The sequence below is a fragment of the Hipposideros armiger genome, unplaced genomic scaffold, assembly GCF_001890085.2.
Source record: "Hipposideros armiger isolate ML-2016 unplaced genomic scaffold, ASM189008v1 scaffold_932, whole genome shotgun sequence".
Lineage (NCBI taxonomy): Eukaryota > Metazoa > Chordata > Mammalia > Chiroptera > Hipposideridae > Hipposideros > Hipposideros armiger.
The window spans coordinates 450,103-477,093 of NW_017732282.1; the positions used below are offsets into that span (position 1 = coordinate 450,103).

The 26,991-nt window shown below is 36.6% G+C and overlaps 1 protein-coding gene across 3 annotated transcripts in view; it reads left to right on the top strand.

Moving 5' to 3' along the window:
- LIN28B (lin-28 RNA binding posttranscriptional regulator B) overlaps positions 1-25,233 on the top strand; it is a 116,833-nt gene extending 91,600 nt beyond the window's left edge. For all 3 annotated transcript variants that reach the window (XM_019630693.1, XM_019630694.1, XM_019630695.1), the window contains one exon: positions 24,672-25,233. In XM_019630693.1, the coding sequence (XP_019486238.1) occupies positions 24,672-25,041 (370 nt within the window). In that variant the 3' untranslated portion in view covers positions 25,042-25,233. The remainder of the gene's footprint in view (positions 1-24,671) is intronic.
- Positions 25,234-26,991: the final 1,758 nt, after the last annotated feature.

The window sequence follows — 26,991 nt, forward strand, 5'->3', positions numbered from 1 at the left end:
TGGCTTGGGACGCCAGAGGGCCCCAGTTGAGATCCCACATATGAGGGCCAGTGACACTGCCCTCCACAGCTAAGATGCTGAACAACAGCTCCACCTGGAGCTGGGCTGCTGTGAGTCGCCGGAGATGGCGTAGGCTGCAGTGGGCTGCCGTGAGCTATGTGAGTGGCTGGCAGCCAGCATGAGCAGCTGGTAGCCGGTGTGAGCTACCCGGAGCCGCTGTGAGCGGCCGACCAACGACCGGCAACTGATTGCCTCACCCGGGAAGAGCACAATGATAATACCAACATGGGCCAGTAAAGCGATGTCCTCCACAACTAGATTGAAGAACAAAAACAGCCATTTGTCTACCTGTCTGTTCCCCTTCCCCGATTCCCCAAAGCTGTTCCCCTCCCCCCAATTCCCCAATAAAATCTTTAAAAAAAAGTAAAAAAAATAAAAATAAAGTCTATTATGTCTGATACGAGTATTGCTACCTCAGCTTTTCTTTTCATTTCCATCTTTATGAAATAACTTTTTCCATCCCTTTACTTTCAGTCTGTTCATTTCTTTCCATCTGAGGTGAGTCTCTTGTAGGCAGCATATGTAAGGGTCTTGTTTTCTTATCCTTTCAGCCACCCAATGTTTTTGATTGGAGCATTTAATCAACTTACCTTGAAAGCAATTGTTGATAGATATGTAGTTATTGTCATTTTATTCATATATATATATATATATATTTTTTTTTTTCTCTCCATCTTAAAAAAGTTACTCTAACATTCCTTGTAATAATACTGGTTTGATGGTGATGAACCCCTTTAGCTTTTTCTTGTCTGGGAAGCTCCTTATCTGTCCTTCGATTTTATTTTTATTTTTTATTTTTTTGGTTGTGCCATCCTGCCACCTATTGGCAGCTTAGTGGCAGCTCAGCTCGGGCCAGGACTCGAACCACTCTTGCTAAGAGCTCAAACTCTTGAGCAAGCTTTTAACCAACTGAGCCACTCGGCCGGCTGTCCTTCAATTTTAAATGACAGCCTTGTTGGGTAGAGTAATCTTGGTTGTAGATTCTTGGCTTTTCATCACTTTGAATATTTTGTGTCAGTCCCTTTTAGCCTGCAAAGTTTCTGTTGCGCAATCAGCTGACAGTCTTATAGGAGCTCCCTTGTAGGTAACTGCTTTTCTCTTGCTGCATTTAGGATTCTCTTTTTGTCTTTAACTGTTGTCATTTTAATTATAATGTGTCTTGATATGGGCCTGTTTGAGTTCATCTTTTGGGGGACTGTCTGTGCTTTCTGGGCTTGTATTTTTATTTCCTTTACCAGCTTAGGCAAGTTTTTCATCATTATTTCTTCAAATAGGTTTTCAGTTCCCTGCTCTCTCTCTTCTCCTTCTGGTACCCCTATGAGGCAAATATTGTTACACTTGATGTTGTCCCAGAGGCCCCTTAAACTCTCCTCAATTTTTTTGGATTCTTTTTTTCTTTTTGCTGTTCCAATTGGGTGTTTTTTGCTACCTTGTCTTCTAAATCACTGATTCAATCTTTTGCTTCATCTAATCTGCTGATGATTCCTTCTAGTGCATTCTTCACTTCAGTTATTGTATTCTTCACTTTTTTTTTTTATGGTTTCTATTCCTTTTTTATACTTGCTTTCTCTGTTGAATTTCTAAGTTCCTAGACAATCCTTATAAACATTGTTTTGAACTCTGTATCTGTTAGGTTGTTTGCCTCCATTTTGTTTAGTTCTTTTTCTGGAGTTTTCTCCTGTTCTTTCATTTGGGATATATTTCCTTGTTTCCTCATTTTGGCTGCCTCTCTGTGTTTGTTTCTATGTATTAGGTAGCGCTGCTATGTTTTCCAGTCTTTCCGGGTGGCCTTCTGTAGTAGGGTTCTTTTGGGGCCCAGTGGCACAGTCTCCCTGGTCACCTGAGCCGGGTGCTCCAGGAGTGTCCCTTGTGTGGGTTGTGTGTGCTCTCCTGTTACAGTTGAGTCTTGATTGCTGTTGGCATGTAAGTAGGTGTTATTGACGCTCAGGCCGACTGGCTCTGGGGGTTTGCCACATCCACAGCTTATGGGATGCTGTGCGGTGGGCTGACCAAACAGAGCAGGATTCACCCCAGCGGGCTCTGGTGCCTGTTGAGACTGCCTATTGTGTATGCCACTTGTGGGCCTAATTGGCTGGTGCTCTACTGTAGTCTGAAACTAACTTCCAAGTATGTTTATTCTGGGGCCTCTTAGGCGGGGCTGAGGTGCAGGCCCAGGTCAGCTACTTCCTGTGACCAGCTGCGGAATACCTGGTTGGAGCTACAGAGTGATCCACAGTTGGTCACTGCCTGTGCTGTACCTGGAGGCATGTAGGAGAGGCTACGCTGAAAACCAAGGATAACTGCCACCTGCTGGCTCCCATAAGATTCAGCCTCCTGATGAAGCGGTATGCAAGTTGGGTAAGGCAGGTCTCAGAGAGTCAGCAGGGTGTAGCGAGCGAGTGTAGCTCACCAAACCAATCAGATTGCGATTTGGCCTGTGTGGGCTGGCTCAACACAGGAAGGATGGCACCCGCATGCTGGCTGCATGGGAGAAGGGCCCCACACAAGGAAAATGGGGACTCTTCCTCCAGTCCTTGCTGCAGAGTTATACAACTCAGTCTCTCTCCATATGTGACACCGCCTGAGTCACCGTCCCTCTGCCGGAGCCGAGGGTGAGTGCCTGCTCAGGCGCTGTAAGAGGATATCCTAGGTTTCCCACAGCCTAATGTCCCACCTAGATGGTCAGAGTCCCCACTTTTTCACAGCCAGAAGTTATGGGGGTTCCTCTTCCCACATGAGGACTCCAGGCTGGGGAGCCTGGTGTGGGGGGCTGTGGTCCCACGTTCCTTCACGGGGAGCCTCTGTGGCTGAGATACCTCTCCTGATTTTCAGCTGCCACAGGGAGGGTTGAGTCCAGCTTTTCCATCTCTAACCCTCCTACCAGTCTCAACATGGCTCCTTTTTAATATATCCTTAGTTATAAAACTCCTGTTCAGCTAGACTTCAGATGGTTCTCCAGGCTGATTGTTCTATAATTTAGTTGTAATTTTGATGTGTTCATGCGACGAGGCGAGCACAGTGTTTATCTACTCCGCCATCTTGGATCTCCCATCGAGGTTTTGTTTTTTTATTTTACCTTTTCCCCTCAGTAATCCAGAAGTTATACAATCTTTTTAAAATATAACTCAAATGACTTACTTTGAGTTTATTTTGCTCATTTTCTAGCTTCTCAAGGTAAAAACTTAGACCATTGATTTTTCAGCCTTTCTTTTCTAATATAAATAAACATTTAAGGCTTTAAGTTTCTCCTAAACACTTTTTTAGCTGCATCCCACTGATTTTAACATATTTTGTTTTCATTTTTATTACTCTTGTGGTTTCACCTTTGATCTAAGTGTTTTAAAGTGTATTGTGTAATTTCTAAAATATTTCAGATTTTCTATATGTCTTATGTATTTCTAAACTTAATTCCATTGTCAGAAAACATATTCTATATGATTTCGACTTTTTGAAATTTATTTAGACTTATATTATGTCCCCAGATATGTTCTATCCTGGACAGTGTTCCATGCGCTCTTGAAAAGAATGCGTATTTTGCTGATATTGAGTTCATTGTAGATAATTATGGTTGATAGTGTGACTCATATTTCCTATTTCATGCTCATGCTTGTTTTATCAACTGCTGAGAAAGGGATGTTAAAAATCCAGCCATGATTGTGGATTTCTCTTTTTCCTTTGAGTTCTGGCAGTATTTGTTTCCTGTGTTTGGAAACTCTGTTAATAGCAGATTAATTTCATTCACATTTGGGAATAATATACTTTCTGATGGATTGACCCTCTGTGTTTATGAAATTTCCCACTTCTTTTTTAATATATCTCATTTTGAAGTATCCTTTGTCTGTTACTAATATTAGCTACTCCACCTTTTCATGATTCTTGTTTGTGTGGTTTGTTTTGTTTCTTTCAAATTTCGACATACCTATAACTTTTATATTTAAAGTATCTCCTATAATCAGTATACAATTAAGTTTTACTTTTATTTTTTTATGTAACCTGATAATGTCTCTTTTTAATTGGAACATTGAGATTATTTGTATTTAATTATTGATACAGTTAGATACAAATCTATCATTTTTATATTTGTTTTCTATTTTTCTCATTTGGCTTTTGTATCTCTGTGCTTTAATTTCTGCCCTTTTGGTTAATATTGTTTCATTTGAGATAAAATATAAGAACCATACAAAAGTATAAGTAGTATAATTTCATTCACTCCTAATGTTATCCTTTGTGATATTGTGTCATAGATTTCTCTCATCTTATAAATCCCACAATTCAGTGTTACTACTTTTGCTTTAAATTGATATTTACCTCAGAACTAACAGTAGAAAATAGGTAGCATTTTATGTTTATGTATACATCTCTCATTTCTAGTTCTCTTCATTCTTTTGTGTAGATCTAAGTTTTCATGTAACATTTCCCTTGAGCCTGAAGAACCTTTTTTCTTCAACATTTCTTTTTGTAGAAGTCTGCTGGCCATATAATATTTCTTTATTTTACTACTTAAAAGGTATGTTGTTCCATTGTCATTTGACCTTCATTATTTCTGAGAAGATATTAAATGTCATTTATTACTTTGTTTCACAGTATGAAATATACCTTTTCTCCCCCTTGCTCCTTTATTTGGGTTTTTAGTAGTTTAATTATGATGAGGTGCGGTGTGGTTTTCTTTGTGTTTGTCATGTTTGGGATTCTATAAGCTTTTTCAATCTGTTGACCCAAGATGTTTTTATACAATTTTGACAATTTTTGGCCTTTATTTTTCTAAGTATTTATTTCTTCACCATTTTCTCTCCTACTGAGACTCTCATTACATATATATCACACTATTTCATGTTGTCCCATGTGTCATAGAGGCTTGGTTCATATTTTTCAGTCATTTTTTTAGTTTGTATTCTTTTTGTAATCTGTCTTTAAGTTCAATGACTTTTTTCTTGCAATTTCTAAGATGTTGTTATCCAACCAGTGACCTTTCCATTTTAGATATTGTAGTTTTCAGTTTTAGAATTTTAAACTGGGTTATTTTTTATTGTTTTCTTTTTTTCTGTCAACATTCCCCATTTCATTCATTGTGTCTTTTATGTTGTTGAACATATTTATCATTGCTGTGCTGAGTCCTTTTCTTCTGTTTCCAACATTTGGGTTGTTTCTATTGACTACTTTTTTCTGTCAATATGGGATGGTTTTTCCTGTTGCTTTACATGTTTGTTTGTTTGTTTTATTGTATGTAGAATTTTGTGGCTGATAGCTTGTAGAGGTATCTTCTTTACAAGGTGCTGAGACTTGTTCTGACAGGCAGTTGAATTACTGGTAGATTATTCTGCCAGTCTTGTTTTTATTCTAGTTTAGTATGGCTCTATTTTGTTTTTCTGTTGAGTTCTAGGGTGTGGCCCCTCCTCTGTATGGCCCTTCCTTATTTGTAAGGTATAAGCTTACTGGGATCTTAACTGAATGCTCAAGGTGCTGGACTCAGGGACTCAGAATGTAATGAGGTCTCTCCACCCTAGCTGAGAAGAACTCAACTGTTTCCCAGAACTGTGACCTTTGGGTATCTGCTTATCTCTCCATCAAACAACAGTCTCTTTCTGCTGTGTTTTGCAGTCTAACTCTGTGTATGGGGGTGGGGCGGTTCTCTTTTGTACAGATCTCTTCTCTCTAGTAGTCTGTCCCATGAATCGTTTCATGAACCTTAATCTCAAATCTATAACTCTTTAGCTCACTGACACCACTTAACTATACTTGGGTTCCATCTTCTTCACCCTCATTTTCTGAAAGTCTACTCAGGCACAAAGCCACATCAAACATGGTGCTTACTTTAAATGTCCCCCTTCTATAAAGCATCACAGTTTTGCACTGCCTGTTGTTCCATCCAGCGCTTGTAAATAGTTGCCTCATAGATCTTTTCCAGTTTTATAGTTGTTTACTGAAGAAGAGCAAGTCTAGTAATGGTAAGTCTGTCATCGTCACAAGTCTGCTGAACCTATGTATTCTTAATTTTCTTGGGAACACAAAGATAAAAAATCTATATTGTAAAAGTTACACGTAGAAATTATTTATTTGGGGGTTGCAAGTTGTTCTTTACCCTTACTGTGGTACTGTCTCCAGAAAAATTTCTTTATAACCTCTTATATAATTGTTTTGTTTTCCAATCCACAACTATTCCCCATCAGCTATTAAAGGATATGGCTTCCAAGGTCTTTTTATATGCTTGACACTGAATTTATGTCTCAGCATGTGGTGGAGTTAAAAGATACATGGTAGGTTTTCTGCTATACTTCATCAGTATCATCTACCATGTTACAAAATGGGGAATTAATTGGATACTGCATTTATGAAGTAAGCCTAGCTCATTTGATCAAGGTTGTATTTTTTTATTTTTTATATGATTGTGTTTTTTATTTGTCTTAACATGTTGTGCTGCTTCAATTAAGGTGATTTTCCTTTCTCTTGTTGTGTTTAGGTACACTCACACTAATATTTATTCTTGCATTCCCCTGTACCTCTTCTTTTTTTTGTTTTCCTGTATTTGTATGGAATGGATCCTCTGGAATCTAAATTTATGTATCATAAACAAGTGATAATTTCATTATGTCTTCTAGTGTGGTTTCATTACTGCATTTTTAATTGAAATATGTATTATTTTACTATAAATTACTTTTCCTTCTATGTATTGCAGTTAAAGAATATGTGTGTGTGTTGTCTAGTGTTCTGTGTGTGTGTGTGTATTTTAAATTTCACAAAAACATTATGTTTTTATTTATTATGCATTACAAAAACATTTATTATGAAAAGCAGACATTGGCTTGATGTTATGAACCATTGCTTTAAACATATCAACACATTTATTTTATAGTCTGTATCTGATCTACCTAAGATCTGAAGTCTTTGGGTCTGATTTTACTGGCTTTAGTTTATGGTGCCCTATTTTCTTGTTTGTTTTATGATTATTATTTTTTTTAACCACTCATATTTCTTGGACCTTTGTCTATTGGAATTCGTTGGCTCCTGGCATGAAAGGTGCTTTTTTTCCAGGGATTTTTATGTGTGTATGTTTGCTTTGTCATGTGCCTGGAGGTTCCAAATGAAACCATTTGATAATAAATTCTCAGTTCCTGCCATGTCCCCACTTGAGCTACAACATCATACAGAGTCTGGGTTGTGGTTATCAGTATCAGTTCTCAGGGGAGCTTTGTTTTCTTCTTTCTCCCAGCACCATGTTGGGGGTAGAAAAGTTTTCATGTCATTCCTTTCTTCAAGGCGAGTTTCTTTTTCATTTATCTTTACATTTTGAGTGCAGTGTTGTGAGGGGGCTTCTAGCTCTATGGGGCAGGATCTCTTATTAGACTCAATTTCCAGGCAAGTCCTAGGCTTTGTTTCCTGAACCCTCTGCTCCATTATCCCCCTTACAAGGTCAAAGCTTAATGTAACAGGTAAGTGTAGATGTCTCCAGGGTGAGAATATGTTTCAAGCTTCTTCACTTACCACTCTAGTTATCTGCCTTCGCTTTATTTTTGACTTCTAAGCATTCCTTATTTTCTTGCCAGATCATTAATACATTCCAAAAGATGTTTTTAAAATATTTTATCCAGTATTTTTAGTTGTTTTCAGTGGTATGGTCAGAATATTTTTACATGCTACTTTAAAGAAAATATAATTCATTGATTTTTTCTTTTTTTGGTATGATTGATTTTTAAAACTTTTTTTTGCTAATGTATTTTAAAAATATTTGTGTCATCTTTCTTTCTCTTTTTGTGAATTGCCAGTTCAAGACTTTTGTCTGTTTTTCTACTGGACTGTACTGATTTTCAGAAAAATATGTAGTGTGCATTTCTGGAAAGGGCTCCTGCAGCCTCTGAGGAAGTGAATCCCCTTGGGAGACCTATTTCCTAAGATATGCATGTTGGACTTCGAGGAAATTAAGTCTGATACTGGCACTGCAGTTCAATATATTTCCTGAATTATTTTGTATTCTTTGTATGTTCTACCTGAGACTTCTCAGTTTGTCTACTCATTAAACCACATCAAATAAATTTCCTAGCACAAACTTGATAAAAGGTGAAATAGTACTGTTTGCGTGCCATTTTAGCAAACATTTCTTGTCAAAAAATATTGTATAATGATATCCTCCCTGTAGAATGACTGACGCCATAACACATTCCTTTTTGTCCTTAGAAATATATCGTTCACTCTTCAATTCTTGAGTTTGAGAAAATATATCTTGGATACTATCTATGTAAAGACTCATAATCCGAGATATAGCTTATACAATGAATTTCACCATCATGATTAAGAGTCTGAAGTGCCGTTGTCTGACTTTTTGTATTTGTGTTTTTATTCATCTAATATTTGGGAAACATCTGTCAGTTTTCTTCTATTTGCCATTATGGACAGAAAATGAAAATTGTTTGAATTCTCATCTGTGTCTAATGAAAAAGGAAAAGGAAAAAAAAACCCTCCTGGCGTCTTTTATACCTTCTGGGGTAATCAAACAATACTTTGGGTAGTACAATATGAAAACTGAAGAATAATGTAGTGGTGACTTATTCTACTATTTTATCATCCTTCTAGGTGATCACATATTCCTAAATTTTATTTATTTATTTATTTTTCTGTGAGAGCCTTAAGTTCAAAATGGTTATTTCCCAGTTATTGGAAAATTATTTAATTTTGTAGTTAACAGAATATTGTGGAGGCGGTACAGAGTAACATTAAGCAGCTTAAGTTCTCTGCCAATACTTTCGAACTCCAAGATGCATGAGGCAATTGAGTAATTTATATAATCTTGATTCCAGATGAACATGTAGTGTAGTTGATACTAGGGTTACGAAATTAGAGAAGATTTAGACTACTGAGCCTAGGTATTTGAAATCCTCTCCTCTCCTGTTCATCCTCTGAGTTCCTTCTGATCTCACTTGCCTCTCCTCCCAGTTAGGACTGACTCATTTCAATAATGCTTTTTTACAAGCAAAGTAGTCCCTCTCATCCTCTTATCCTTTCCCAGTATCCACCTTGCCAACACCAACTCTAGATAAGTTTGGGTCTCTTCTGCTTCCTGTTGATCACTAGGCTGGCAAATACTTCTTGGAGAAAGTCACAAAACTGGGCTGAGTTGTCCATAATGAGGGTAGAGAGATACCAAGAAAATAGATCAAATTGGGAGAGAATCAAGAGAATTCAAATCCTAGCACCATCTTGAAAATGAGATGGGGAGTTTAATAGTAGAGCTAAAAACAAGAGCCAAAGTTTCCCGACCCTGCTTCAATGTTTTCCAGTACAGTGAGTCGAGAAGTAGGCAAACTGAAGGAAATTATATAAAATATGAGAGAAGCGAAAAAGCATTAAGGTGGCATGAAGTTACGAAAGAGGACTTCCAGAACTGCTTCAGAAAGTGGCAAGAATGATGGGATAAGTGTGTTTGAAGCAAGGGGGAGTATTTTGAAGGGGACTAATGGCAATGTGTCTTTTCCTGGAATTAAACTTTTTTATTTAAACATTCACCGTATTGTTTGATCACACCTTGTATATTAAAAACTTTGCTATAAAAAGTATGCCGTTTTATGCCAGCAGCAGCCTCATACATTCATGTTTACCACATCTCTTGATTGCATCATTTGATCTGGTGCTTAATTTAATGTTTGTTTTTGTTTTTGTACAGTAACATGCTCTACAGGCTTGTAGCCTAGGAGCAATAGGCTACACCATATAGCCTAGGTGTACTGCGGGCTATTCCATGTAGGTTCATGTTCAGTACATTCTGTGGTGTTCGTACAATGACAAAATCGCTTAATGGTGCATTTTTCACAATGTATCCTTGTCATTAAGTAGCACATGACATAAATCTATATCTATCTATCTATAGATATCTATCTATATATATATCTATATCTATATATAGATATATAGATATAGATATCTATATATAGATATACATGAACTCATATTTTCTTTATCCATTCATCCATCAGTGTACACTTACATGGTTTTGGTGGCTTAGCTCTTGTAAATAACACTGCAGTGAACATGGGGGTGTAGACATCGCTTCAAGATAGTGATTTTATTTCCTTTGGATATGTACCCAGAAGGAAGGGTTGCTGGGTCATAGGTAGTTCTATTTTTAAATTTTTGAGGAACCTCCATACTGTTTTCCATAGTGCCTGCACCAATTAAAATTCCCACCCACAACACACAAGGGTTTCCTTTTCTCCACATCCTTGCCAATACTTGTTATCCCTTTGTCGTTTTTTGATGACAGCCATTGGAACGGGTGTGAGATGATATCTATTTGTGGTTTTGAGTTGCATTTCCCTGATGTTTAATGATGTTGAGCAACTTTCCATATACCTGTTGGGCATTTGTATGTTTTTGGAAAAATGTTTAAATTTTCTTGTTATTTTAAGCTCCTTTATAGCATAGTTGGAAGTAATTCCCAGAATTATGAAGCAATAAAATGTCTCAAGGTATAGGGAAAATAAGATTCCTGAGAAGAAACACAAAAACTAAAATTGGGTCCAATAACCCTGAGGGTTAAAGTTAGTTGTGCAGTTATCTTCTCTCTTTTCTAGCTTCTCTATGCTTAAAGATAAGCAAGGACCATGTCATAATGACCTTTGCATCTCATCTAGTGGTTTCTATGATGCATATTTACTGTATGGAAATTAAAGGATAATTTTTAAGAAAGGTAACATCATGACTGCCATACAGATATAAATTGATCAAGTGTTAAAGATTTTATTTAATTCAGTTAAACGAGGGAAACAGGCAGATGTTATAACCAGTTCAAAGGAGAATCCAGGGCCGGCCGAGTGGCTCAGTTGGTTAAGAGCTCGCTCAAGAGTGTGAGCTCTGAGCAACAGTGGTTCAAGTCCCAGCCCGAGCTGAGCTGCCGCCTGAGCTGCCAACAGGTGGCGGGATGGGTCAGCTAAAAACAAACAAATAAACAAAAACCAGGAGAATCCAAAGAACAGATACATTTGTAGATCAGGAATATTGAAATTAATATGCAAATGAAGGCAAAACTAGCTTTGTCCACAATGGGTAAGGAAGGTAGCTGACAGGACAGAATTGGCCTCTATAGGCGTTGCTGTTAGTTACCTGCATGTTAAAGAAGGTAAAGGAGCGCCCATAGAATCACAATCAGGTCATCCATAGTGTGACCTCCAGATCTAGACAATGCAGTTTCCAGTGAAGCACAGCTTTTTCCCTACACATATGTTGTATTCATTTAAGTTATAAAAATAAAATATATAGAGACAACTTTACTTTCAGTGTGATAAATAAATATCACTTTGCCATTTGCAGCTATCACATTTCAAACATTTATTAGTTTCCTGAAATATATAGATTTTTAGAGTAAAAAGATCAATTATTACCTAAATAAGTTTACCTCCTTTCTCCACACATGCCAAGATATTTTTCAAGACTTTTTTTGTTAGAAAAACATAGACAAAGTATTCAATGATTTTATTTTGCTTCACTAAGAGAATCAAGTTCTTCATGTAAATTTCTACCAGCCAATGGAAATGGGAACTCGGTCATTCAACTACTCAAGGAATTGCCTTCAAGATAAGCCCATTTTTGGCATATAGAATACGCTCAAATAAATTTGTTAATGTGGAGAATCTATTTCTAATGGGTAACACTAACTAAGAGTATTTGGACATCTGTAAACAATCCCATCTCTGTCCAGGGACCTACCTGCGCTTCTCAGACCTACACCTTCAGTGTTGACCTCCATGCTTGGCTTGACTGCTCTCGCGCTCTCTCTCTCTCTATCAGCGGCCATGTGTTTGCAGGATCACAGCCTTAAGATGTTCAAACAGGGAAACAAGATTGCTTCAGGGATCAGCGATCAGAGAAAAGATCTGCCAGGGATACCTTAGAAGTTTGACCATCAAGCTTTAGTCATATAAAAAACTGGATGACATGAAGGGCAGCTGAAACCTGTAAGGGTTGGAGGAAAGTAGCCACGAGGCCAAGACTACCTTACATGACTTTACCGTAAGCTTTAATTTTCAAAATCAGACGTACACAGAAAAGAGAAGATAATATCACAGTTTATGGAGGTTATCCGAACACAGCAGCAATTTTCCTTCTTCAATTTTCACCTACCTACCTATATGGCAAACAATTTAAGAACTGCTGATTCTTGGCAAAAAGCAATATACGAGTACGAGTATAGTCAGTCACAAGAAGACCAATTGGGCTGGAGGGGCAGTGCACAGAGGTCATTTACTTCTCATCTGTACTTCATCATTTTCCTCAGCAGTAGCTGCTGCTGGAATAGGAGATCAAATTTATTGATCATAAGAAGCCTTTCCTTGGTGATTTCAGCAGAACAGTTTTAACTGCTTCTGAGTCCTGAGTAGCTGCAGAAATGGGAGATGGTTTGGCACAATCTCCTTTTTGCCTCTTGCACATGAATTAATCCAGAGGGTACATTTTAGATAGATCACACTAAGCACTGTGCTCTAGGACTATCAAAATGGAAAGCATGCACATAGTTCTTATTAATTCAGTAATACAGTAATAATTCAGTAGTAATATTAATTTAATTGTACAAGAGGGAAGTGTTTTAACACTATCTTCATATAAACTCAAATACTACCAACATTATTATTTGCATCAAAAGTAGCTCAGTCATGTTAACTTCAAAGCTTTGAATAACCCATTTTGCTAAATAATAATAATTACAACTCACTTCGCTAAAACTGGGAAAGCATCTTTTAATCTAGCCCTCTTTTGCCTCCAGCTTTCAAACAACCAGTTTGCACATCTGGAACTATTATGTAACCTTATTCTGTACAGTTCTTCAGTCTCACCACTGACGTTGAGTCTTGACCGTATACATCTTCCTTTCCTTCAAACTTTCTCACGCTGTCTCTTCCTTCTGTGTTTTAACAGAGAGAGTTATGTGTGGTAAAAATATGAGCTGGTCACTTTTTTGTTTTGCAGTCCTTGTCCTTATCTGTATACCTAAGGTTTTTTTTTACACTTAAGGTAATTTTATTATGTATTTAAATTCATATATTGTTTTGATGTTTACTTTCACTTCTCTACATAACAAATTAGTGCTTCACCTCTCAAATAATTGTGATGAAATTCCCTTTTTAAAATATCTTGTGCTTCTATCCAAATGTTTAGTAGTAAAAAGATACCACTTGAGAATTATTTGTGAAATAATGCCAACCGTAAAAATAAGGCTGGTTTACAGAGCCAAAGCCTAAAAGAAATCATGTGATGAGCAAGAAAAAAACATTTATAAAAGTTGACACAAAAGCAGTAGTGGAATTGTATTTCTTCAGGCCGAACTGATGCTTATTTACAGCAGATGTCACACCTCTGACACTGGCGAATGTGAAATGGTCTGGCAAAAAGCAAGCAGCCATGGGGGTTTTAAGTTTTCAGCATGGCTACTGTCATAGATAAATGAACGAATATTTTCACATTGCATATTATAATCTGATTCTTTCATCTAAGCAAATACCTAATTTTGACCACTTCATGATAAGTTAAATATTAAATGTCTTTCCATATTTGATACCAGTCCTAACCTTCTAAAAATGCTCTATACCCAAAGGTCAGCGTGACCAAAAATGTAGATAAACTGACTTTGGTTTCAACAAGGATGAATTTAAACCTGCTAGTTAGATAGTTATTAGTTTGATAGTTATTAGTTACAACACTGTTTGATAGTTATTAGTTACAACACTGCCACTGCAAAAATGCATGTGACTTTTATTTATTCGTGTGTGTGTGTGTGTGTGTGTGTGTGTGTGTGTGTGTGTGTGTGTGATGTCCTGTCCTGGAGTTTCTTCCTTAGTTGTGTTGGGATCATGAAAGCTGTGCTGGCAGAGAGCCCACTGCCCATGAGATTGGGTTCTATGTCATAACAAATTTCTTTTACTCCCAAGAAATTGGAAAGCATTAAGCTATCTGTGTTTGAGTACATCTTTCTCCTTGTTTTTTCAACTTTTCCATTAGCAGAACAGATTACCTGTCTGGGATGTTGTTTGTCACTTAAAAGAGAGATAACATTGCTACTTCAAATACAGATTTAACTTATGACCTAAAATTAATTATTATGCTCTTTCTTAAGTTATGGTACAAAGGAGCAAACTCTCAACAAATGGTTTTTGTTCCATGGAATTGCCACAAAATTTACCCAGTATTTTTAAACATAATGGAATGAAATACTTATTAATGGAATGAAAGACTTATAATTATACCTAATTAACGTGTCCTTTACATGAAAAACACTCCCTTTGCCCCCATTTCTCCAATGATTTCTCTCCTCTTCCATGCCCTCTTCTCTTTTAAAACGGCTACATGTTCTATCCCTGTTTCTCTTGATAACCTGCACTGCCATTTACATATCTGTCCCCCCATATTTTCCATCTTCTTGTTTTTATATTATGATGAAAGGTTTGTGAATAGAGCTATTACTGTAGTTTAGCTGGTTTTCAAGATACTCTGGTGCATTTTTATCTGGAGTTATAATACAGATGATAGACCATGACATTAATCGGAAAGTGACCAAAAACTAGTAAATATAAGACAATCCAAAAAGCAGTCAGAAGACATCGAACAAGAAAAAATATGTAACTGTATATATCTTGCCATCCAGCTAACTATTCACATACATTTCATTAAGATCCAGTACAAAGTTGTGCATATAGTAGATATTAAGTGCTTGGTTTTTGGGGTTTTTTTTATTTGAATTTATGAAATGATTGCGTGGATATTTTAAGTAGTCGAACCCATTAACAGGTGAGATATTTAGATAATTTCTCATCAGAGATAATAAAAGAGGTTAGAACAGTAGTTGGTAAGTAAAAAATACCTTTGAACTCAGTACAGATCCCAGATTAGGTTGTAAATGATCTGAAAACAGGTTTGCAGGAAACACAGAGTATTCATTCCCACTGCCAGCAGTTTTCGAATTTGAATTCACATTAGCTCCATGCCAGAACAGACTGACCTTGACTTACTGTGACCAGAACTAGACAATATAGAGCCATCCAGATGTCTCCAGATGTGCTGTTTATCGTGCACCAGAAAGAACTGAATGGCAATTATAGTGATTAAATTTTGCTTTTCAAAAATAATATTGAAAACCTGTCCTTAGGGTTGTAGACCATCTATTGTGGACTTTCTATTTCTCATAAGTACTGAAAACTGAGCAGTAATTAATTTATACATGGCACTCTTTTAGGTGATACATAGTTTAAATATTAGGGTTTTTAAAAATTCCACAGCTAATAGATTTCATGAAAAGCAGAGATCTTGTTTTTATATTTATATCCATAAGAAAGTAACTTTCTATTTAAGAACGAACAGAATTGCCATTAGTAAAATGTTTAAAGGAGTATATCCGTATTAAACAAGCATATATGCATTCACAAATGATTTTATGCAGGCAACAGAAGATGGAGAATTTAAAAAGTTATGGGAAATCCATATATGTTAATTGGTAATGATGGGGAAGTTTAGAGAAAGCAGCAATTGATTCAAGAGCTGTAAATTATCACCCATTCTTACTACATGAGTATCTACACACTGAACCCATCCTTGATTGATGAACTAAGTAAGAATTGAATAATGGCCTCAGAAAAACAGAAACCACTTCTAAAGCTAACTCAGTAGGTTTCTGCATTGTTTTCCTTAAAAAAAAAAAAAAGGCAGAAATTGGTGACAATAAAAGGTTGTAGACTTTCGTGCTGTCACAACCAGAAATTTTAGTTCCCAGCAAGGAACTAAGATACAAACATACCTTTTTTTCTTTCCTTCCTTCCTGCACCCCTCTCTCTCTTCCTTCTTTCCCTTCTTTTCTTTCTTTCCAGGTATCAATGACTTGTTGAAACAGTGTTGCTTATGGTTGCTTATGGTTGTAATCTCTTGGTGAGGTTGTCCATGCTAAAGGTCTGTCTATACGCAGCTGTGGTTCTCAAGGAGCTGCACGTTCCTATCTACTGGGAAGCTTTTAAAAAGTACTGATGCCTGGGGCTCCACGTCAAAGATTCTGATTTAATTGGGCCTAGGCATTAGTTTTTGGGGTTTTTTTTGACATTTTAATTTCTTTTGAACATAAATCTCTTTGCAAGCTAGGAAACAGGTTCAAACCAAGGCGGTCTAGTCCTCTAGGTCCAGGCCGAGTCCTGAGATCTTCAGCAGAATGACATAATACCAGGTGCTAACAACAAGGTTATAAACTCTAAAGAACAACCGTTTACCTACATTTTTTCCTTGGGAAACAGCCAAAAGCAACGTCCTTAAAGGCAAGATATACAGAACATCTTGACCCAAATTACATGCTGGCCAATCTATTGGTGAACCAGATCAGAGCTGAGCAAGGAATGATGAACAGAGAAAGTACTTAGTACCTTTTGAAAATTTGCTCTGAGGTTTAAAAAAATTCTTGGTAGCTATAAATAAGAAAGCAAGTAAAAATTTTTACAGATGCACCCACACTTGATATTTGATTTTGCCAAAGTGTTCAATTTTCTCCAAAGTTAGAGATGAGTATAGGGAATAAGATACTTAGATATTTTCAATATGGATTACTTAGTAATAAGCAATTTGCCATACAAGAACCATTTGTTACAGGAACAAACTGACATTGAAAACTGTATAAAAGAAATGCTCAACTCTACAAAGGGTGGTGCTAGCAACACTTCCCACTGCAGAATAATGTCCCGCTTTCCCCTGCAGTTAACACTGCTGTTCTTTCCTGACACAGGTTTCTGAGGAAAAACTTGTCAGAAGCTTTTGCCAGGGCCAGGAGGTGAAAAATACAACCTGTTCTAATTAGCGAATTATAAGCTCAGTTAACATCTTTTTAGGAAGGACCCATAAAACCTGGCCATTGTTTTGTTAAACATCTACAAACTGCAGAATTCCTTAGCCCTTAGCCATACTTTCTGCTCCATGTCTTAAAGCTGGGCTCAGCCCCACCTTACTCTTCTCAGGGCTGAGGTGGACGCTGGTCAAGAGTCTGGAATGTCGTGTAGGAGCAACTCGGTCGCCTTTAGGTGCGTAGTAAGCCATGCGCAGATGGTAAAGTCCTGGCAGGTGCCAATCAAAGACAGCACTGTAAGAAGCGCAGTGGCCTTATATGGGATCGTAGGAGGGCTTTTCTTAAACTGAAGATCAGTGTAGCCATCATCTGTGCTAGAGAGCCTTGAGTATTTCGCTTTACCACTGGGGATTCCACTAGCCAGGTTGGTACGAGATGGCATCATAACACACTGACCAGCTACAGTCAGTGCTACGCCAGGCCGGCTGCACTGGGACAGCTCCCTCACTGATGGCCCTCAGGGCACACCTCACCTCACTGCTGCCCCGCCATCCCCCCACTCCCACCCCCACATCAATAGCACTAGTGTTTTTTTAAAGTTTTTAAGGTGATTCTAGAACTACTGATATACAGGTTCATTGTCAGATGACTAACAATAATAATGAAGATCAAATTAAAAAATGGAAGAGGAGCTTTATAATTAATCTTTTTCTTAATTACACAAATACTATATAGGTTCTTATTACTTAAAAAGAAACTATGCTAGAACTTCTGCAGTAAAGATGAAATTCCCCCTTCACCTTACTAACTTTATTCTCTTCCCCAGATAAAACCACTGCTAATTTACTATTTATCCTTCCAGTAGTTTTTCTATGCATTTAAAAATGAATATGATTACTTATAAGTGTATAGTGTTTTTGAAACATAAACAAGATTATACTATTATGTATTATTCTTTGGTTTGTTTTTTTCACTTAATTTGTCCTGGAGGTATTTGCATGTCAATACAAATAGATCTACCTTATTTTTAAAAATGTTCTTTTACTTCACTGCTTTTAATACCTGCAGTGTTTCTTGGTATATGTGTACTTTCATTTCTTTTTAATTTTCACATATTTACAGCTCAGTGGTCAAGAATATGGACTCTGAAGCCAGACTACCTGGGTTTGATTATAAGTATTGTTGTTGTTAGTATTATTATCATTTATTTTTTCTATTTTTTACCAATATGGGCAAACCCTAGTTAATATTTTAGCACCCAAATCATTGTGCTTATCAGTGAACATTCCTGTAGGGCAGATTCCTAGAGGTGGAGTTGCTGGGTCAGAGGGTATGCATATAATTACAACATTTTGAAATATGCTGTCAAATCTGCCCAATTGCCCTTCAGGAGAGGCAGTTTCAATTTACATTCACTCCAGCCAATAGAATCTGGTTGCAGTATTTATTTCAAGGCCTACAGAAATCATTCACATTACAGTATGACTTCATGGGCTAACTAAAATGTCAGGCTTCTTTATTTTGACTGGAATTTCATTGAGTCAGTTTAATATCTATGATTATAGCATGTCAGCCTGAAGCTCTGATTTACAGCCTTTAACATGATAAAAAAAGAATGGAAAAATTATTTACTAATTTTTTAGACAAAACTTTTCATCATAGAAAGTACAAAAGGGGTAGAAATAAAACTGGGCATTGACAGTGAAAAGTCTGGACTGAACTAGTTCCAACCTTTCATCTTATAGATAGGATATTCAAGGAGAGACGCACACTTCTCCATAGCATGGTGACGGAGCAGTTACTCAAATCTTAAGAAAAATCTGCTCTGTGTGTGTGTGTGTGTGTGTGTGTGTGTGTGTGTGTGTGTGTTGGTGTTTAAAATTTAGGACCCTATATATTTTTAGACTTATATATACTAAAATTTACATCAATATGTTGGTTATAATGTTTGCAAGTGAAATTTATTATTTTAAGTGAAAATTTCCTTCTACATAATCGCTCTGAGTCTTAATTTTTTCGTCAATACAAGTAGATATTGTATACCTATTTCATAGGGTTTGGGGTAGGACTAACTATATAACACGTTAAAAACCTTTTGCACAGTGTCTGGAACGTAGTAAGCTCTCAATAAATTGAACCTGTTATCATTTCTATTGTCATTCATTTAACAGTATATTCTGCCTACCTGTGTATAGGTTGTTTTATTTTTAGCATGAATTAAGGTAATCGAAGGGGATACTGGCTTCTATATTTCAAAAGATACAAATAAAATTTCTTCTGGTGTTAAATATGTATTTGTTCTATAAGAACCTTTTTAAAAAAACATAAACCACCTCTAACCAATATTTTTGAAAACTCGATATTTTTACCACTGTATGTAGGAAGAATATATAAAAATTAACTTTATTAAAATGTTTTATCGTTTAATTGACTTACAGTGTTAGGAGTTTAAATATCAGAAGAATGAAATGAAAGAAACAGAAATTCACATAAAGAATAGGTTGCTTTAATAGAGGTCAGAAAACACATGCACTGTTGAAAGGCCTTTCCAGCTCCATGAGTCATCAGAGTTTTCTAATTCTTTTCGTATTTTGGAGTAGATTCTTTAGAGTGAATAAACTATACCCAGGTGTAAATTTAGATTGCTTGGAAGCTCCCCAAACAAAATGGGGCCTTATTCTGGAAGGTTGGTCTTAGACTCTGTCTCTCTTGCCCTCAGGAGATACAGGTTGGGCAGATTGTCTCTGTCAAAAGCTACACTGTGGACCCTTCCCTTTTCCTCATCTTTCTTGGGTTCTCTGATGGCATTTCCGCCCAGCCACCTCCCTCCCACCACCAGACTGGGATCCAACACTCCCCTTGTTTGGTTAATTGACGCATAATTGAAGTAGATAACAAGTGTTCAGACATGTTAGAATAAAAAACTATATAGACTTGATGAATGTCATTAGTGTTATTCCTGGATTTTAGTGGGACTGTATCAGGGTTAAAAATGATAAACAATCTCTTCAAAGAGTCAGTTATCTTTTCTCCAAATTAGTTTCTGAATTCTTTCTAACCTGTGGCTTTTCTTTAGCCCCCCTGGCCTCCCATGTGGAAACTTCATTGATCCTTTCACTCCTGTTTCTTTTTCAGGGGTTTGTATGTATTCCTTGCCTATATTCATACACCTTCTTCCTGCCCCATAGCTTGCACTTTTTTCCCCACGCTAGTCTCTCTCCATCATATTGCTTAGTACTTTTCCAACATGTCCTTCATCTTGAGAAGCTTACAAATCATTGTATCCTTATTCTTAATGACCCCACCAAATCCCACAGAATACGGATTTAAGTTTCCACATAAATTCTTATTAAGACAGTTTTTTAATACTTACAAGGACCTAAGTTACCTCTTTAACCATTACATTTTTAGACAGGCAAATGTAGCTCTCTCTATTTATAGTATCACCTGTCTGCCCAATTTTTTAAATCACTTTGGGACCCAGTGGAAATACACAAGTGATAAATCCTTTCATTGAAGCCACTGAGGTATAACTTAAAATTTTATGTCTATATATAACATCGATATAATATTGTAGTCTTTAGCTGAGCTCAGTTCCAACCATCACTGTTGGTGTTTTTTGTTTTTTTTCAAGATTTTATTGGGGAATTGGGGGAGGGGAATAGTGTTAGGGAATCGGGGAAGGGTAACAGCCAAGTTGTTGTCCCTCAATCTTAGTTGTGGAGGGTGCGGCTAGCTCAGTTCCAAGTCCAGTCACCATCCTATGCTGGAGTTGAACCAGCAACCTTGTTGTTAGGCGCAGGTGCTCTCACCAGCTCAGCCATCCTGCCACCTGTTGGCAGCTCAGTGGCAGCTCAGCTCGGGTGCAGCTCACTGGCCCATGTGGGAATCGAATTGGCGATGCTGTTGCTTAGAACTCGCGCTCTTACCCAAATGAGCCACTTGGCCAGCCCTGTTGGTGTCTTTTGAAAATATAATTTACTTATGTAGCACTTTGGACCCCCAAAATTGTAATTTTTCCAAGGATTGTAGTAGGTCTAAATTCTGATTTCCCAATCAGAATTTCCATTTTAATTATGGAATCCCCAAAACTTTGGATATGTTTTGATTAACTTATTCACTAATCTAATGTAGGTATTTGGGCTTAGTTTATTAAAACTCACACATTTACTTATTTCATAATATTATTAGGTATTTCTAAAGATGTAATTCTAAAAGGTTTGTTTTTACTTTTTTTGCAATTTTTTGTGTTTTTATTATATACGTACATATATATATATATATATATATATATATATTTACTTATTTATTTATTTAAATTGGGGAACAGCCATGGTCATTGGTTACACATTGCTTTCATGCTACAATTGCATAATTGACTCTTTTAAGGAGGACGCAGCTCACAGTGGCCCATGCAGGGATAGAACCGGCAACCGTGGTGTTATCAGGACCATGCTCTAACCAACTGAGCTAACCAGTCACCCCTATTCTATATTTTTTGTTGGCAATCTCCTTTCATTTAAAAATTTAATCTAAATTTTGAGTCTTGGTTGGGGAGATGGGCGAGAAAGGTGAAGGGATTAGGAAGTAAAAAGTGGTAGTTACAAAATAGTCATGGGGATGTGAAATACAGAATGGGAAATATAGTTAATAATATTGTAAAAATTATGTGTGGTGTCAGATGGGTACTACACATATTGGGGGATCACTTCATAATTATATAAGTGCCTAACCACTACACTATATACCTGAAACTATTATAAAATAATATTGAATGTCAACTATAATTTTAAAATATAGTCACGGAATGTAAAGTACAGTATAGGGAATATAGACAATGATATTGTAATAGCTATATGTACAGTGTCAGATGGGGGTAATAGACTTGTTAGAGTTATCACTTTGTGAAGTGTGTAAATGTCTAATCACTATGTTGTTTTTGTACATCTGGAACTAACTAAAAAAAAGAATATATCACAATGAAAAGTAGAAAAAATAAAAATAAAATAAAAAGTGGACTCCAATTTGATTATCTTAATAATATCTTAAAGTATTATCTTAATACTTTAGTATCTTAAAGTATTTATAAAGTAATTTTATGAAGAATTTGATAAAGTTCTAATTAATCTGAATATTCTTATTTATTTTATATTTATGTTTAATGTGTGAGGAAATATCCTTTGTGCCACTAATTCATCATTTTGTAAAATACTTAACATTATTGAACTATCGGACTACATACAGAGTATGGTTTCTTCATATATAGTCGTTTGCTTGTGAGTCTGTGTCCTTATATTTCTCAAGCATGTAAGCTATACATGTGCACACATGCCATTTAACTTCACATCACAATGTAAAATTCATTTAAACTAACAAAAGCAAGCTGATTTGGAGAGGTGTAGAGAGTGAACAAAGGAGACTAGCGCCATGTAGAGCTTGCATTGAGTGTGTGGTGTGGTATCGTTTGTGAGCTGAAAGGTAGCTGAATATTTCCATTTTGGTCCCTTAGGAAGGAAGGGGTTTCGTAATGGGGTGTGATCTGCACTCTTAGTAAGAGTGATTGACATTGAATGATTAAATAGAAGAGAAGAATAAATGCCACGCCTCCCCTTTAAAGGCTAAGCATATATATATACATTGAATGCAAATCTTTTCAGTGTGGAAGGCAGTCTGGCCTAATGATCACACATACCTGGGAAGCTAGGGGGTGAATTAACTATTTAGATCAAAATACAAGGAAACCAAAATTAGGTCGTATCCTTAAAAATAACTTTTAAAACCCAAATGTAACGGTAAATGCACAGATAGAATATAATAGAAGAGCCCATTTGTGAAAGTGGAATCCTGACATCAAGGCCCTTGGTAAATGAGTGAGCAAAATGGTCCCCTGAATTGGATAACACAGTGCGTGCCACAGTGACTGATGAAATGGATGTGTCCGCAGGAGAGCCTGCTCTATTACTCAAGCCTTTACCCTATTTTCTCTTGCTTCAAAAAGGAGCTCCTGAGTGGATGTTAGCCACAAGAAAGTGAATTTAATTCAAAAGGAGATATTTTATAGATGGGTAAATTTAATTGAAGAATTCACTTCTCTATTATAGAAGAAAACTATATGGGAAAATATTATTATAAGTAATATGGTTACATTTCCCAAAGATGCCATTTTTAAGTGTTATTTTGGGGACCCAAATTTCAAGCATTAATCAGTGATTGTTATTTTTCTTTAATTTTGAATATCTCTTAAAACACAAGGCTGAAACAATTGCATTGTAATGTCTCATTAATTATGTTAAGGGGTATAATTGTACAACAAATAATTAGGAAAAGTGATTTCTTGGTTTTTGAAACCTTTAATTTTTAAAAAATAGGATGCATTCTTTTTCCCTCTAGATAAATACTTGTTAATATTGCAAAGAGTAAAAGCCCATCTTATGAATCCATGATTCCAAAATCTGTAAGGTAAAATTGATACATTGGAGAAGCAGGCCGAAAATATCCTAGTTTTTGCCAAGTAAAAAAATTCACTCTTTGTAACTTATCCTAAAAGAGAAAATACTAAGTATCCTACATATACTGCTCAGTATTTTAGTAGTAACTTAGTAGTTTGTCTTTAAAATATATGGTAATATCAGTTGTTAAGCTTGCTATTCCCACACACACACAAATCTATTTTGTTGTCATAGTCTTAAGCTGACCCTTACAGTTACCAATTATTTTTCTGTTTTTAGAAAACTAGGATCTATTGTTTGTGCTTCATAATGAGAATTATGGAGTCATAAATGTATATGAAAATAAATTTAAAATAGAATGTCCTTAAAACATTTCATTTGGGGACAAATCAATAAGCAAATTCTGTACTCAACAAGTAGATTAAAAACCCTTGTAAGTTTAAAATTTTTTCTCCAATTTATGCTGTTTTGTCATTTTTAATATAAGATTTTAAAAGAAAATCTGACTGAAATTGAACAGATATACCTTCCAAATAATTTAGTTGCTCAGCTTCTAGAAGCTAAGTCAAATTTTCAAACATCTAGTACAAAGCCATACCCCTCATGTGCTTTTAAATATTAATTAAGGATGGATTTATGTTTATTTCAATTTAGAAGAATTTACCCTAAAGCAAAACTAATTTCTTTTCTGATACAGATACTTAAATGCATTGCTCTAAAATTACTAGGTCATTTGCCAGATATCATTCACCACAGATGTCTGATTTTCTGATATATCAAATTTCACTACATTTTTTAATTTGTACAAAGGGAAAAAATCTTCAAGTCAATTGGTTTCTGTAGCCAAAATAATTTATACCCCCAAAAATGTTAAACTGATAAAATTTAATTTGCTCTATAATATAATATAATTTAATTTGAGCTATAATTTTCCTAACTGCTGAGTGCATTGCCATTGAATATTATGCCAACAGCTGTAGTTTTTGTCTTTGAAGTTTGCTGTTTGTTTATTGTTGAACATTGGCTGCCCTCTAGTGGACTAAACTGTTCTCTTAAAATAACCTATCAGATCTAAGAAAGGGGACATTCCTATATGGAAGTGATTGAATAGTCTTTCATGTTTTACATTGACTGGCGTGTCTAGTACAGCTAGCTTTATACCTTTGCTGGAGCATTTTGGTCACGATAGCCTTTGAAGCCACTGGTATTATAAATAGCATTGCATACTTACTAAGAAGGCACATTAAAATAAGCTGACCTCGTTGTATTTTTAAAATACTAAAATGATTTTAGTATCTTTTGACATACATAAAATAACATGTATTTTCTGACACTTGCGCCCTACTCCTAAGATGTTTCCATTCTTGTTGCAGATGCTACAACTGTGGCGGCCTTGATCATCATGCTAAGGAATGTAGTCTACCTCCTCAGCCAAAGAAGTGCCATTACTGTCAGAGCATCACGCACATGGTGGCCAACTGCCCATATAAAACTGTTGCGCAGCCGCCCATCAGTTCTCAGGGAAGACAGGAAGCAGAATCCCAGCCATGCATGTCGACTTTCCCTCGGGAAGCAGGGGGAGGGCACGGCTGTACCTCACCGCCGTTTCCTCAGGAGGCCAGGTCCGAGATCTCAGAATGGCCAGGCAGGTCACCTCAAGAACCGTCCTCCACCAAGTCGTCGGCAGCACCGGAAGAACAAAGCAAAAAGGGGCCTTCCGTCCAAAAAAGGAAAAAGACATAATAACCCTTCTTCTTAACATATCATTTTCTTTCCCCGGTTGGGAAGTCTACCTCATGCAAGTACAGGGGAACAGTATTTCACAAACAGCAGCTGACCTGGGATTTTTAACTACTGTTGAGGAACTGTGAATTTTTTTAAACAGACAAATCACTCTAAGCAAATTACTCTTGAGCCAGGGTGTCACTGATACTGTGTATATCTATATGTGCATGTGTGAGAGGGAGAGAGCCTGAGTCTGTGTGTGTGTGTAGGGGGATTTATATAGGAATGTAGACATATATATATAAAGAGAGTTTATCTTTATATATGTGTGTATATAGACATAAGCACACACCCTCCCTCACAGATTTGGACATCCCCAAGAACTAAAAACTGGTGTGAAACATTTTAGATGGTTTCAAAAATAACCCCTGAAGTTTCTCTTGAAATACCACTCCCTTTCCATGACATAAAAATAAAAACATGACTGTTACCTTTTGTGTGAACCAAAGGATACTTCAGATCTCAGAGCTGCCAGTCATATGGTACTAAAGGTTTTTAAATCATCATTTCTCCCGATTTTGGGACTGCCTTTTTTTCTTGATACCTTTAGCGTGTCCCCCACCCGCTTTGAAGGCAGTTCCTTAACTCCATATGCCTCTGACTGCCACACCTTTTTTTTTTTTGAATCTGGGATGTATAACTCCAGAAAAGACAATGAATGTGTAATTTTCTGTGCCGATATTTTCAATGTTTTTAATTCATATATTTTGATTGTAAATTAGATGCCTATTAAGAGAAAGGAAGGGGGAGGGCAATGTAAAAATGTAGTGACTTGATTGTTTTCGGTGGTATTTTGATACCAGCTCGTTATAATCTTTTACATGTGAGGTTTTCGGATGGGATTGTGGCGGCAGCAGCTTGCCTGACTAAGTCAGTCCTTCTAACCATCGCTTCGAGCAGGGGGCCCTCCTTGTTTACTACTGAAGACCTTGGAGGAAAACTCCAGTTGTTTGGTGTATACTTTTGGTGGCAGTTTTTATTCCCCCCTGGAGAGTTATCTAACTTGTTTCTAAAACAAACAAAATAGCATAGATGTGAATAAAATGCCAGGGTTAAGAATGAACATGAAGTGGATGCTCACAATTGCCCAATAATGTGTGACCTTGAATAATATTAAAAAGTGCAGTGTTTGGTGGCAGGCAACTAGAGTGATGAGCCTGGGACAGAGGTACCAAACCCTCTCCTACCCAAGAGCTAGAAAGATTTTATATCCTAAAATTGACCTTACGGAAGTTCCCTTCATTACTCATGCTGAAGTAACCTTATATGGTGGATTCAGGATGAACATGCAGTGACGAGGATAGAGACGTTTCTCAGGTTGGTCCTCAATTATGTTAATCAGTTGGCAAGGGACCAATCATAGTATCGGTCCCTTTAAGTTTCAGTCATAGAAAAAAAAATCATTTTGGTGTCATCCTGGTTATAGATGTTATTTGGGTACATTTCTGAAACATCTCCAAGAAGGTACCAATTAATTATAATGCTTAACATTGGGCAATAAATATAGTTTTGTATGAGCCCGTTGGTGTAAGCTCAGATAATCAAACAATTAAAAAAAATAGCATGACTCAGATGAGATATATTCTACTGAACAGTTTTGGCTCCCTGCCCCACTTGTCCTGCCATGGGAGACTTGTACAGTTGCTGCTGTTTCAGCAAGCCACGCATAAGGAGAAATGCCTTGGGCTGAGCTACCAGCCCTTTACAACTCAGCTTGAATTCCACAATAGTGTTTGTGAGAATCTCCATCGTATATACTGAAATACCAGTGTGCTGTGATGCAACGCTTACCTTTGACGATATTGAATGTGATAGAGCTGTAGAGAAGTACTTCCTTGCCTTATGTGAGGATTGTAAGCTTATTTAAATTATGTAGACAAATCAAAGTGGCATTGCTTAATTTTTAGC